Here is a 15,727-nt window from a genome sequence, read left to right as displayed (position 1 = left end):
ATCTAGTTTGATTTTAAATTTTTGAAAAACTCTTGGTTTGATTTGAAAAAATTAAAAATTCAGACCAAATCAATCTTTAAACACTCCTAAAGAAAACCTGGTAACACCTTCATAAGATGACTAGTAAGTGCTAGTGGTGAAACATCAAATTAGTGAAAAATACTAAATGTTTAATTAACTCAAATGAAAATTTAACTAATCACACTCATCAATTCAGTACTATCAGCTAAAGATCTCATAATGAAAACTACTGTGCAATGACAACTCGATTTTTAACCTGAAATAATAAAAAGTAAAAAAATAAGAAAACTACAAAAGCTAGGAAATAAGCCCTAGCAGAGCTCCCGAGAGAACTTTCTTTATCTGCTAAACCACAAATTTGGTAGTTGGTAATAATAAATCTACTTTTTAATTACGAATAAAAATTCAATGTTTCTAAAAGTTGGAAAAAGAAAAGAACACACTGATTATTGTTTGGGCAACCCAAAGAAACATAACTATAATTACACTATTAATCATTTTTGCTCTTTTCTTTTCTCTCTCTCTCTATATATATATAGAGCATTGTTATTAGGCACCAGTGGTGCCTAGCACCTTTGCGACATGTTGCGTTACGATTGACTAGCGATACTCCCTAAAAGTTATTATGTTAAATTATATGAGACCCAATACTTAATTGGACCAATAACAATATTGACACATAGGAGGGCCGGTGCTAGGCACCACCAGTGCCCTTTAGCATTTCTCATTTTTTTTATCATTCTTTTATTCTCTTTTTCTCTTTCCCTCTTTCATTTAATGGAAACAATCTATAAATCTGTGAACGTCTACACACTATTTGTAGGTCCACTAATCATTTCTTTCTTAAAAAATAATATCAAAACTCAACCCCCTTACATTACATTTTTAAAAAAATATCAATGGTATTATATATGCTGCTATTTTTATGATTTTTTTTTTTAAAAATAAATTATTATTATTAAAGGTGTTAGTTTTTGTTGTATTAGCTTATGTTATTTTAAAATTTTCATATTAAACTGTATTAATTATTAATTATATGAGGTAGATTTTATTATGACCATTAGTGATATTAATTATTACATAATTTTGTTTCTTGGTTATTAGTAGAGTTGTAAAGTTATTGAGTTATTAAGTTATTAAATTGTTTGAAGTAGTCTGTAGTGTTCAGGATCTAATGTCGGCATCATCTGCATTTGATAAGATAAGTTTTCTCTTTTTATATAGAACAAATATTGTTAATTTATCTTTTCTCAATTTTTTAGGAATTGATGTTATTTTTGTTGGTATTTTTTTGCAGGTTGTTTTTCAGTTGTTCAGGCAGAATGTTGGGTTTTACTTGTATCATTGGATTAGGCTCATACTATGGGTCTTTCTTTACATTTTGTTGAATCTGATTGTTTAGCGATTATAAATGTATTTTCTAAATGCTCTTCTTTCTTCGATGAACTTGGTTCCTTGTCAGAGGATTTAGCTAGTTTGATGTCCAATTTTCTTGGAATATCCCTAATCCATGTTCGTCGAACAGCTAATGGGACTGCACATGGATTAACTCGGCATGCTCTTCGAGTGGATAGAGAACTAGTATGGTTTGATGAGATTCATTTTTTTATTGGGGTTTCTTAAGACTTAAAGTTTGTATGAGATTATGATTTCTTTTTTCAATGAAGTTATTCATTGTTAAAAAAAAAAACAAATAATATTAATATTTAAATCAATCTAAAATAAACAATATTAATATTTATATGCATTTATAAAACTAAACCTACTAACCCTGTTAAATTTAACAAAATATTCTTCTATTCTTAAAATATTCCGTTGAACCATCAAAAATTGTTAAATAGCCACATTTTATGTATAAAGATATTTTAAAGAAAATCTATGAGCTCCGAATTCAAAAACAAGAAAGTTAGTTAATGTTTTTTATTTTAACAAAATATAATAATAATAATAATAATAATAATAATAATAATAATAATAATAATAATAATAATAGAATATTTCATCACAAAGATAATATCATACTTTTATTTCCAATATACTAGGTGTTATAAAAATTAATAATAAACCCAAGATCAATTTGTATATAATATAGAACACAATAATAATATATAATAATTAGGTATGCGTACCTAATTGATCCATAGCAATTACCCTAATTTGATCCATAGCAATTACTTCAATTCGATAGTGCAATATACTATCAACTAAGTCTTCCTCCCTAGATCTCTAAATCAGAAGCAGTTTATTTATCTAATTATCAAAAGGTATAAATTGTGATGAGACAATATGTATTTATAGAGTTAGGGAGGAGACTTAGCTACAAAATTCTAGTTGAACTGGGCCTGCTCATCAAAGGCTTCAGTCAACTAGAAAAGCTCACACTTCTGCTTCACCTAGACTTTACACACAGATGCTAAGCCCATTAACAATTGATCACCAACAACATGGGCTACCACAGCAAAGAACTATCCAATCAACTAAAGTTTTAATAAAACCAATAAAATTTAATGTAAGCTCAAATAAAAAGTCTAACACTAGGTTGATGTTACGTGCAATGCACGTATAATTAGTTTTCTTTTTAATTAGGTTCAATAAGGTGATGTTAAGTGCAATACACGTATGTTTAATTTTTTTAATTTGTTAATGTATTTTTTATTAATTTTTGAAATGGAGTTTGAGATTTTGATCTTTAAGAAATTTTTTTTAGCTATTGTTACATTGGTATGTCATTTGAATGTGATTATATGTATGTATTTTTTAAATTTTTAGATTTTTTTAATTAAATAGCGTATCTGATAATACATATATTGTAATTTAATTATTCTTAACCAAAATTCACATAACCAAATTTGAGTGTCTACATATAGGTTGGATTCGTAATAGTGTGTGAATTCAATTTAAAATATAAAATAAATAATAATAAAATTAAAAATATGGTTAAAAATATTTATAATATTTTAAATTTAATTTTTTTTATATATGATATTTATATAATTTTTTCATTTTTTTAATTTAAAATTAAATCAATAAATTTAAAAATAAGATTAAAAATATCAATAATATTTTAGGTATTTTAAATTAAAATAAAAATTTATTTATATAAAAAATCCATAATAATATTATAAAATTAATAAAGAATATTCGTAATAGAATATTTTGTTAAAGTTAACGTAGAAATCAAAAAAACATCGTTAAACTAAGAATTCTGTTACATAGCCTCACTTTATATAGAATAGATATGTAAAAAAAATATCCAAATCTTTAAATTATTATATAATAACAATATAATAATGAAAACAAGAAAGAAATCTACAATTAATAATCTAATAAAATACAAAATAATGTAAGAAAATTTTCTGAATTTACTACAACAATACAAATAAATAGGGGCGGAAGAGTTTAAAGGGGAAAAATTGTGATACAGGGGGTTGGAGGGTTTAAATAGGGGAACCGCCGATAATATAATAAATATTAATATTAAATCAGTATTAGCGGCAGATCCTCGCTGGTATAGAACTGCCGCTAATACCAATTTGAATAAATAAGCAAGAGTTTTCCCGCATTAATTAGACCCCCTTAATAATGAGCTTTCCGCTGGTATTGTTCTTTTTAAATTATATTTTTAATTTTTTTTTAAAAAAAAATCTAATACCGGCGGACCCCCTAAATCCGCCGGTAATAATCTTATTATTAGGGGTGGACCTTCCCCGCCGGTAATAGGTTCGCCCTTAATAAGAAAAATTGTTGTATTGATATGAAAATGAGAGTGAAATAAACTATAACAAAATGCTCAAAACAAAGGTACTCCACGGTAAAAAAGAATTTTTTTCCTCTAGACTTATACATTAATTATTATGCATTTTAAATTTTTTAGCCCATTAAAAATAATCTCGAACGATTCACAGTATTATAAAATAATTTTTATGTCAAATTTTATTGCATGGCAAACATCATAATGATATGGTTGCTTAGATTATCGCCACACATCATTGTCAATTGTGTAATTAATTAATTCGAAAAATAATATAAAATTTGAGTTTTACTTAAACTTTTTTGTTAATTATTAATTGAATTTAGTTTAATAGTTTTTTTAATATTTTTATTTTAAAGTATGCATATAGTGTTGATTTGTCAATAGTCTAAACAACTATATTATCATTCAACTTGTCATGTGTGACAAAAATGGACAGAAAAACTAAATTTATAACACTGTAAATAGTTTAAAGGTCATTTTAAATAGACTGAAAAATTCACAAAGATACAATAATGCATAGGAGCATTCACATGACTGTAGCTAAAATAGCTTAACTTTAAAATTTTAGCTAAAAAATGATAAGACAAAGCTCCATCATCAAGTGAGCTAAATTCTTCTTCATTTTAACTTAAACACTATTCATGTTTTATATGTAGAGAAAATTAAATAGATAAAATTAAATTTTGATGAGGTATTTTAAAATATTTAAATACTCTAAATAGTAAAAGAAAAAAGTACTCCTTCCATCTTCTATATAAACCACCCTTTCCAACTCCAATAATTTTGCATTGCTTCATCATCACTAGTCAGTCACACCATACTATACAATATAATAGAGATGGTTCCAGACAAGAAGATCGTAGAAGATGTCTCTGGCTGGCTCAGACTCTACGACGATGGCTCTGTCGACCGTACATGGACAGGTCCACCAGAGGTCAAATTCATGGCCGACTCCGTCCCACCTCATGATCAATACATCGACGGAGTTGCCACTAGAGACGTCATAGCCGATCCAAACTCGGGTCTTCGACTCAGAATCTATCTTCCAGAGAAGACACCCGAAGAAGAAACTGCTAAACTACCTCTCTTACTTCACTTCCATGGCGGCGGCTTTTGCATCAGCCAAGCCGATTGGTTCTTGTACTATGCATTCTACACTCGATTCGCACGCCAAGCCCGAGCAATCATCGTCTCAGTCTACCTCCGAAGAGCTCCGGAGCACCGTCTTCCAGCCGCGGCCGACGACGCTTTCTCCGCACTCCTCTGGCTCAGCTCCCAGGCAAAATCTTGCACGGAGCCGTGGCTCGAGGGAGCCGATTTCAACAGGGTTTTTCTAATTGGAGACAGCTCTGGTGGGAATTTAGTTCAAGAGACGGCTGTCCGGGCAGGAAAGGAGGATCTGAGGCCGCTTCGGGTTGCAGGAGCGATCCCGATCCAGCCAGGATTCGTTCGGCCCGAGCGGAGCCGGTCGGAGATGGAGCAGCCTGAAACTCCTTTCCTTACGTTAGAGATGTTGGACAAGTTCATAGCATTGGCTTTACCGGTGGGATCGACGAAGGAGCACCCGATGACGTGTCCGATGGGGCCTGCAGCGCCACCTTTGGAGGAGCTGAAGCTGCCACCGATGCTGCTGTGCCTTGCGGATAAGGATATGCTTTTAGAAACGGAGATGGAGTTCTACGAGGCTGTGAAGAAAGCGAATAAGGAGATTGAGATTGTGATGAGCTGTGGGATGAGTCACATCTTCTATCTCAACAAGATCGCAGTGGATAGTGACCCCGCCACGGCTGCCCAGACTGAGGCCTTCTTGGCCGGGGTCATAGAATTTATCAGGAAGCATTGATATTACATTAATGATAATAAGAGCATGTTTGGTATTGTTTTCTGTTTTTTGTTTTAAAAAATTATTTTTAGAAATGAGAACAAAAAAATAGTTTTTGAAGTTTTTAAAACACAAGTCACGTTTGGTTAGTGATTTTTAAAAATAATATTGACCAAAAGTGAATTGGTTTTTAAAACAGAAAACAACATTTTGTTGTTTTCAAAATTATTGTTTTTTGTAACTTTGTTTTTTGAAAACTGTTTTTAAAAAACAATGCCAAACAAGCTAAATTGTTTTTAAAAATAATTTTCTGTTTTTAAAAACAAAAAATAGTATTTTTAGTTATGATGCCAAAGATATATTTACTTTCTTATCAAGGAAGTAAGTACGTTTATCAATAAGGAAGTAAGTACGTTGCGGGCCTAGCTACGTACTGTGTTTTTTCTGTTTATTTTGATTGCAATTGTACGTGTTGATACTGATTATATATTATATATATGTATATATTGCCCATATATATTATATATTAAATGTATCTGTCGTTTAATTAATTAAGTGATAATAAAATATTGTATATTGTGTGAACAATAATGGCTAGTGTTGCTTTTGTTTTTTTTTTCTTTTTTTAATATTATATATTAAATGTCAAATATTACTGTTGGATAAACCTATTTATGACAAACGATCACAAAACTGGTTGTTATTAAACTGTGAACGTTGAATAATATTTTGTAGGGATATTGGCGGCTAAACCACCTAAACTTTACAGTTTGTAACACTTAACCACAAAAACTGAATTTTTGGCGGCTAAACTACCTAAACCCTGATTTTGTTTTGCTCTGCACACCTCCGTCCAAAAATCACCGTTAAGTGCCACGGTGGACTGTCTACGTGTACACACTTGTACACGTGGCAAATTTTTAGTGGTCCACGTAATATTAGTTTTAAAAAATAATTATAAATATTAAAAAAATCAGATTTTTTTTTCTTTTTTTACTCTTTTTCATTTAAAAAAATTAAAAAATTAATTTTTTTTTTACTTTGTTTTTTTTTTTTTCTTCTTCTTCTTCTTCTTCTTCTTCTTCTTTCTTCTTCTTTTTTTCTGTAGAAACCCTCCTTTCTCTCTTTCTCTTTCTCGTCTCACCACCGGAGCCTTCAGACCTAACCGGCGGCGTGGCTCTCGACGCTGAGATCTCTCACCGGCATTCGCTATCTCTCCTTGGAGGTACCTCTCTCTCTCTCTCTCTCTCTCTCTCTCTCTCTCTCTCTCTCTCTCTCTCTCTCTCTCTCTCTGTGGTCTGAAGGTCTGAGGTCACAGCTGTGATGTGGGGGGTCGTGGGGCTTAGGTCTGAGGTCGGGGTCGCTGTTAGGAAGAGGGTCCACCGTGAGGAAGGGGGTCGCTGGGGTTGGGGGTCGCTGTGAGGAAGGGGGTCGCTGGGGTTTCTGGGCTGTGAGGAAGGGTGTCGATGGGTACGATTTGGGCGAATGGGGTTTGGTAGCTGCTGGTGAAGGTGGTTCGTTATAGTGGCTGGGGGTTTGTTGATCTGGGACTGGGCGGAGATGGAGGGTCGGGTTACGGGGGGAGTCGGAGAAGGCCTGTAGAAAAACGAAGAAAAAAGAAGAAGAAAAAAAAAAAGGAAAAAAAAAAGAAAAGGAAAAAAAAAAATATTTTAATTTTTTTTTTAATTTTTTTTAATGTTTATAATTATTTTTTAAAACTAATATTACGTGGACCACTAAAAATTTGCCACGTGTACAAGTGTGTACACGTGGACAGTCCACCGTGGCACTTAACGGTGATTTTTGGACGGAGGTGTGCAGAGCAAAACGGAATCAGGGTTTAGGTAGTTTAGCCGCCAAAAGTTCGGTTTTTATGGTTAAGTGTTACAAATTGTAAAGTTCAGGTGGTTTAGCCGCCAATATCCCTATTTTGTATATAGGCTTTTTGAATTTATGACAAACGCGTTTGTTATTTGTTAAAGATTAAGCAGATAACAATGTGAGTCTCACACACCTATTTTAGGACTATATAAAGACTCCCTGCTGTTATTATTATTAACTTGAATCATGACTTCGGTTCTATGTTAATAATTAAAAACATTTATAATAATTAATAATAATCGCACATAATGCACACCTATTTTATTTAGGTGCTGCTTGATAACACTTTTGTTTTTTAATTTTTTAATCACAAAATGAAAGTAAAATTTTTATTTTTAAAAAATAAAAATGCGTTCTGTAACCGCTTTTGTTTTTCAATTTTAAAAACAGAAAACAAAAGTGTGTTTTATAAAGTTTATTTTTAGTTTTATTTTTTGAATTTATTTAAGTTGGGTCTATGTCTGGGGTCGGATTCGGGTTCAAGTCAGAAGCTGGATTCAGCGCCAGGGCCATGGGAAGGGGATTTGGGTCCAGGTCTGGTCGTAATCCAAAGATTGATTAAGAAAAAAAAAACTGTTTAAAAAAATATTGAAAGTGACTTTTTTTGTTTTTAAAATTTTGATTTCTAATTATAAAATTGAAAAAGTAAAAACAGTTTTATAGAACATGTTTTTGAAAAATATTTTCACTTTTCTACTTTTAAAAATAGAAAACTGATTAAAAAAGTGTTACCAAACGCCACCTTTGTTAAAGAAATTATATTATATACTTATTTTATTTTATTTTTTTGATCAAGAAGGAAAGAACTTCATTAATCAAGAACAAACAAATACAAAACAAACAAGCAAGGGACAAAGAACCCTCAGCCGAAACAACAACCAACTAATTACATTTGAATAATCTGTAAAAACCTACTCTCTACTCTATTCAATCTTCTATTATTTACAAGTTGAACTCTATATCTTACTATACTTTTAATATCAGCAACAATGCGAGTGTCCCTATGCGAATACCCCTCAAAAACACATCTATTTCGATTACTCCAAAGGTAGTAGCAGGTTGCGGCAGCAGCTGCTATGCTGATTTTTCTCACCCAATTGTCCATGTTCAAAGACATCCAATGTAAAGCCCGCTTAGTTAATTTGGAAATTAGCAGTTAATCATGATTAATTATGAAATTATTTATAGCTATTTAAATAATTTATTATACTGTTATTTATGGAATTCAGAAATGCATGGTTATGTTATTCAGTAGTTTTCATATTTTGCATTTCCGGTGCCCGGTATTTTGGAACTCGGCGTTTGGCTCAGTAGAAATCACAACTTAGCATGTTATTAGTTTGGGACGGGTTTTTAGACATTGGGAATGTCGGGAATGGCCTGGAATTTAGAATTTCCCAAAAATACCCCTTTAGTGATTTTTATGTGATTTTAGTATGGAGGGGCAAAATGGTCTTTTTGCCCCAATGACTTGTTGTCTTTTTGTGACCTTATTATTTAAAAAATAAATGTTGTTTATTTTATTAATGTTGGCTGAAATGAGGTTATGTTATGGGGGTTTAATTCACTTTATTAAAAAAATCTCTAAGTTTAAAAAATTAGAAAATTTGGAAAAGCTTTTTCTCTCTTTTCTCTCTCTCTTTTTCGGCTGAAAGCTTGGGGTTCAAGGGCCGGATTTTTCTTCAATTTTCAAGCTAGTTTCATCCAATCTAAGTGTTCTTCAAATCTTTGGTAAAATTTCTAACCTTTTCTTGTTGTAATTTTAGAAAAAAATGGTGAAATTATGATGATTTATGCATGATGTTTTTGGTGTTGTTGCTGCTGGTTGTTGTTGTTGTTTCTGTGATTAAAGTGTTGAATTCAGTAGGTTTAATGAGATTGAATTGCATGCTTGAGTTCTTGTTCTAGTTGGTTAGATTTTTATGTGAAAAAGTTATGATTTTTGAAAGAAATGGTGTGATTTGTTGCTGTGAAGTTGCTGGATGTTCTTAGTTGTTTTCAGAGGATTAGATATGCTTGATTATGTGATTTTAAGCTAGTGGAATGCATGATTAGGTGGTTTTGCTCAAGTTTGAGTTTAGAACTCAAAGCTTGAGCTCCAATGGCAAATTTTGTATTTGTGGTTTCTGGGTAGGTTTGATGCCTTTGATTTGTTCTAGGGAAGGTATAGAACAGGTCTGGAAAGTTTGAATCAATTTGGGGTTGAATTGGTTGAGTTATGAAAATTTGATGTTGTCGCTCGCGAGGAACCGAATTCCGTTGTGCATCCGGAATTCGGATGGGGGTCCCGACTTCCCAACCCAATTCCGGTTGGGCAACCGGTCTGCCGGTTGGGGAATTTTCAGAACCCGTGTTTTTCCTCGTTTTTATGTTTTAAGGGGTATTGCCATGCTTTTTATCGATAGGGAAACTTTTAGTTCCTAGTTTAAGTCCCCGGGAAGTGATTTAGCGTGTCACTTATAGTGTTGTGATTTTTATGGTTTAGGAGCCTGTAATCCGCCGCTCACCTAAAGTTCCAATCAGGTTGACCGGCACACCTGAATTCGGAATCCAGGTAAGATTAGTATAACAGTATGCATATGTAGATTACATGTTTAGCGTGCATGTAGGAAGCCTGTTAGATTACATTAGATATGTATGTTGGCTTCGAACCATCCAACCCTGTCACGTCGGTATGTGCCGGAGTATGACCAAGAATGAGTATGACCGGCTCGACCGATCAGCCGACACTTGGTTGGTGGTTCCGTACTATTGACGTATCCCGTCCCAGACAGCCGAGTATGACCAAGAATGAGTATGACCGGCTCGACCGATCGTGAGGATATAGTAACACGTCGGTACAGCCGGAGTATGACCAAGAATGAGTATGACCGGTTCGACCGATCAGGTTGTTACGTGTCAATAGTACCGTCCCTATGAACGTTTTGAACTCAGTACCATGTTGGACATGGCAGTAGTGGCTCAGTACCATGTTGGACATGGCAGTAGCGGGACTCAGTATCGTGTTGGACACGGCAGTTAGAATTATGTATGAGTATTATTATGCTTTTCTTACTGAGTCTGTCGACTCACAGATCTACGTTTATGTGTAGGTAAAGGCAAGGCTATAGCTGATGGACCGTGAGCGAGCTTGTGAAGATTGTACATGTCGGGGCGGTTAGGCCTGGAGCGTACGATCATCGGGACAGCGAGGCTGATTTTTGTAACTGGTCGTTAGACGACATATATTTTGTGTATCAGTTAAACAGTTAAATCTTTTTGTAAATGATTTTATAATCGGGATCCCGAGTCTTTTGTAATATTATTTTATAAGTTTAATTAAAAAGCAAAATTTTAATTAATCACGTTTTTCCATAAACCTCGTTGATTAGCAACGAGCTGCACAGTCTGTTTAAAAATCACGTAATACGCCTATGTTAGTTAGGGTGTTACATCCAACCTATCCAACTTTGAAAATCTAAAGGCCACATGCGAGCACCAAGCCAATCAAACACCAACTCAATCACTTTTCGGGACAAGCAGCAAGAGAAGAACAAGTGTTCATGAGTTTCAAAGTAATCCTCACAAACCGGGCACTTATTCGACTCAACAGGAATATGAAATCTTGCCATATTATCTTTTGTAAGTAAATGGGAGTTAACCACTTGCCAAAGAATAAATTTATGCTTTGGTAAGTTAAGAGAACTCCAAATAGTTTTATGGCATTGAAAGTGATTTTGATCAAGCAAGCTGTTATACAACAGATTAGTTCTAAGTTCACCTGTTCTCACAGCAGCCTTTATGTCTCCTTCTGTGAATCTCTTCCTCAAGTGGCAAAGCTTACGCCAATACCAACTTGTGTCGGGTTTGAGCTCATACAACCAGTAGGAATCTTGCTTCAGGTATATGGTGTTTATCCATTTAACCCATAACAAGTCTTTTTTATTAGAAATCGCCCAAACAAACTTGGCTAGATTCACATGATTCCATTTAGCACCATCTTTGAAACCCAATCCTCCGTAAGCTTTAGGCAAGCAGACTTTATCCCAAGAAGCAACATGGACTTTGCTTCTATTGCCATTTACACCCCACAGAAACCCTCTGCAAAGCCTCTCAATTTCCTTGGTAACACTCTGAGGTAAAATAAAAATGCTCATCCAGTAGTTTCGAAGGCCAATCAGCACAGAGTGAATAAGTTGAATTTTTCCAGCAAAAGAAAGATGCTTACTTGCCCAATTATGAAGACGCTGAGTGATCTTCTTGATGATTATGCTACAATCTTCGGCTTTCCACTTAGTTGGACGCAAAGGAATCCCAAGATATTTCATTGGGAATTTTCCTTCAGCAAGCTTTAATTCGTCAATGATGCTTTGTTTGATCAAAGGGCTGATTCCACCAAGAAAAATCTGAGACTTATCATGATTGATGTGTAACCCCGAAGCCTTACTGAACTCCTTTAGAACAGACCTTAAAGCTGCAATAGACTGTTGAGAACCCTTGCTAAAGATGATGAGATCATCCGCAAAGCAAAGATTGATAAGCCTAAGCTTTTTGCAAAGCGGATGAAATCTATAATTAGAGTTATTAGCAGCCAATCGAAGCAATCGAGTCAAATATTCCATTACAAGGACAAAGAGTAAAGGAGAAAGAGGATCACCTTGCCGTAGCCCTTTTTCACCTTTAAACTTTCCTTGAATTCTTCCATTCATGATTATGGAGTAAGAAGTCGAGGTAATGCAAGTCATCAGCCATTTAATAAATCTCTGAGGCAAATTGAACGCTGCCAGCAAGCATTCAAGAAATTCCCAGTTCACCGTATCATAAGCCTTGCTAATATCAATCTTAATAGCACACCGAGGAGAGATGTTTTTCCTGTTATAGTTCTTTAAAAGATCCTGCAGAATCATCACATTATGAGCAATCGATCTACCTTGAACAAAGGCACCTTGATTCTGATTAGTAATCGAGGGGAGAACTTTAGCCAATCTAGAACAGAGAAGTTTTGACACACATTTGTACAAAGTAGAGCAGCAAGCTATTGGGCGAAAGTCAACTGCCTTGGTTGGGTTATCATTCTTCGGAATCAAAGAAATCATGGATGAGTGAAGCTCGGCTGGCATGTAACCTGTAATAAAGAAATCAGAGATAGCCTTGCAAACTTCCTTCCCAATATCAGCCCACATCACCTTGAAAAAACCAGAATTGAATCCATCCGGTCCAGGAGATTTCGAATCAGGAATGCTAAACATAGCTTTCTTGATTTCTTTGTTGGAGAACGGCTTCAGTAAAAGAATTTGTTGGTCTAGGTTCAGTCTCGAATTCAGATCAAAACAATCCATGTTTAGACTTGCTGAAGTATCATTCCTTGTCCCCATAAAGCCTTTAAAATGATTCACAAAGTGATCCACAACTTCAGGGAAATTATCAATAATGTCTCCATGATCATTGGTAAAAGAAGCAATCCTGTTTTCGGACTTCCTTTTTTTAATACAAGCATGAAAATATTTTGTGTTATCATCTCCCTTTTGAATCCAATTGATCTTACTTCTCTGTCTAAGAAACTTCTGGTACATTTTGTCACAACTAATAAAATTGGCAGCAACTACCCTCTCTTAATCTTGATAATTTGAATCCCCAGCATGAGCTTGAGCCTTCAAACGAGCTTCCTGATATCTATCCTTGGCTTGCTGAAAACTCTTACCAATATCTCCAATTGTCTCATGATTGAACTTCTTAAGAACATGTTTAAGTCTCATTAACTTTAAGTAAAGACCTTTCATACGCGAAGCAGCAAGAGGTTTCTCCCAGTTCTGCAAAACTAGCTCCTTGAACTTAGGATGATCTGCCCAAAAATTGTAAAAGCGAAAAGGTTTGACCCCAATTTTCATATCAGCTTTAATAGAGACAACACAAGAGTAGTGGTCCGAGGTAGTTTCCCAACCATAATGAGCAGAAGTATTTCCAAAAGTATCATGCCAATCCTCATTAGCAAAGACATGATCGATTTTGGAGTATATTCTGCTTGTCCCGTCCTGGTTATTTGTCCAAGTAAAATTTGAACCAGTTCTCTTTAAGGCTTCAACATGAGCTTGGGCAAACCAAGCTTGAGAATCAACCAAATCAGTAAGACAAGGAGGGTTGCCACCTGTTCTATCTTCAAGAGAAAAGAGAGCATTAAAATCTCCAAGGATAAGCCAAGGCTTAACAGGATGCTTTAAATCATGCAAGTCAGCCCACATTGTTGTTCTCCCTTCCCTAGTATTTTTTGTTGGAAATTATTTTACCAGGATCTTAGATCTACTCACAAGTATGTTTATTAACATCCTAAATATGAACTTTCTAAAACGATGAAATAAACACATATAAAGTTTAAGAAACCTTACATTGGGTGCAGCGGAATATAATGACTCCTTCCGTTCAGATATCTAGCCCTTGATTCCTTTCTGTAGCAGAGCATTATCAATATCCGAACTCGGATCTCTTCTCTACGAATCTTTGATGCTGAAGCTCCTTTGCTGATGATCTTTCTTCACGATCTTCCTCACTATGATTGAGGTATCACTTGATGTGTGTGGGCACTACTCAAATCACTAAGGATTTCGAAATTCTAAGGAAGAAGAGAGAGAGTGGTCAGCTAAAGATAGGGAGAGAGAAGGCTCAGTTTTTCTGAATAGAAAAAGTCAGAAGGAAAGTGTAATTTTTCTGAAGCCTTCACTATCTATTTATAGCATTCCACTAGGGTTTGATTTGAATTATATGGCATTAAAATAATGAAAAAATCATTTAAAAAAGCTACAAAGGTGGCCGACCATACACTTAATGGATTGGGCCTTGGGCTTTGCAATTTTGCAATTTTAACACCTTTTGTATCTGATTTTCTCAAAAATGCCAATTTCCTAATTCAATCATTTAAATGCCAATTCTAACTATTTAATAACTATAAATAATTATTAAATAATATTGTCATTTATCATATTTATTAATTGAACCATACAAAGTATCATAATTAACAAATATGCCCCTATAAACTCTTTCTTTACAATTTCGCCCTTACTTAGTGAAAATTTCACAAATAGACATAGTCTAATTTGTGAATTATAATTGATTAATCAAAACCAATTACATGAGTCTTACAAGCAATATTATCTCAACTAGTGGGGGGACCATGGGTCTATATAACCGAGCTTCCAATAAGTAGATCAAGAATTTAGCACTAAAATTCACTAACTTATTAATTCTTCGTTGAATCCACGCATAGAACTCAGAATTGCACTCTCAAGCATATAGAATGCTCTATATGTTCCACCATATAGACACATCATTAGTTATCCATTGTTATAATCCTAATGTGATCAATGATCCTCTATATGAATGATCTACACTGTAAAGGGATTAAATTACCGTTACACCCTACAATGTATTTATTCCTTAAAACACTTGACCCCGTATAAATGATATTTCAGCTAATGTGAAATGAGTACTCCACCATTTATGTTCTTTTGGTCAAGCTCGAAGGAGATCATCCTTTGCTTACTACTCGCCAGATAGAAGCTATAGATTCCATGTTTATGATAGCGCTCCCACTCAATTGCACTACCGTGTTCCCAAAATGTACGTATCACCCTGACCTAAAAGTAGGCTTAACTAACAAATCAAAGAACACGAATAGCCTTTCAAGATTGAGCCTAATCATATCAGGATTAAGATCATTTGATCTAGGATCAACTAGGCGATATTGACTTGAATAGATATTACGGTAAGTTTAATAAATCTAAGTCAAAGTTCAATATCGGTCCCTTCCGATGCATACTCCATGCATCCAACCACGAGCTTTACTTTAACCAATGTTCGGAAAGAACATAGTATTTCTCCAAATACAAGTAAACTCTTGTTGTAGATTATCATATCGCAAAACCCCGTGTCCGATAAATCTAGGAAACTTTATTCACATAGTCATGTTTACTTTCCAATGTGTTGACGGCACAATAAACGGGATCAAGTATGTGAAAAAGGGTTTCATATGAATTTATACATTATGTACATATAATCATGAAATAAATCATGTGAACCATGCAACATTAAATGTTATTTCTGATCTATATTAATAAACAAATCTGATTATATTGAAATGAGTTTTATTTAGGGCATAAAACCCAACAAACTCCCACTTGCACTAATATAAAACAAAAAGTGCGTTTCAAATAATCTCAACACCTTGATATGCAAATCAAGTGTAGTAGTAGTAAACTCCTCGTAATAGGATCTGAAAG

At 34.1% G+C, this 15,727-nt stretch overlaps 1 protein-coding gene across 1 annotated transcript; it reads left to right on the top strand.

The window, feature by feature from the left end:
* The first annotated feature begins 4,565 nt into the window (after positions 1 to 4,565).
* On the top strand, positions 4,566 to 6,185 carry LOC133033482 (probable carboxylesterase 6). The gene has a single exon (XM_061108243.1). The coding sequence runs from the start codon at positions 4,614 to 4,616 to the stop codon at positions 5,616 to 5,618; it is 1,005 nt and encodes a 334-aa protein (XP_060964226.1). The 5' UTR covers positions 4,566 to 4,613; the 3' UTR covers positions 5,619 to 6,185.
* The last annotated feature ends 9,542 nt before the right edge of the window (positions 6,186 to 15,727 follow it).

Source organism: Cannabis sativa, chromosome 1 (assembly GCF_029168945.1).
Source record: "Cannabis sativa cultivar Pink pepper isolate KNU-18-1 chromosome 1, ASM2916894v1, whole genome shotgun sequence".
Taxonomy (NCBI): domain Eukaryota; kingdom Viridiplantae; phylum Streptophyta; class Magnoliopsida; order Rosales; family Cannabaceae; genus Cannabis; species Cannabis sativa.
The sequence above is the reverse complement of the archived record's forward strand: the minus strand, read 5'-3'. Positions and strand labels throughout refer to the sequence as shown.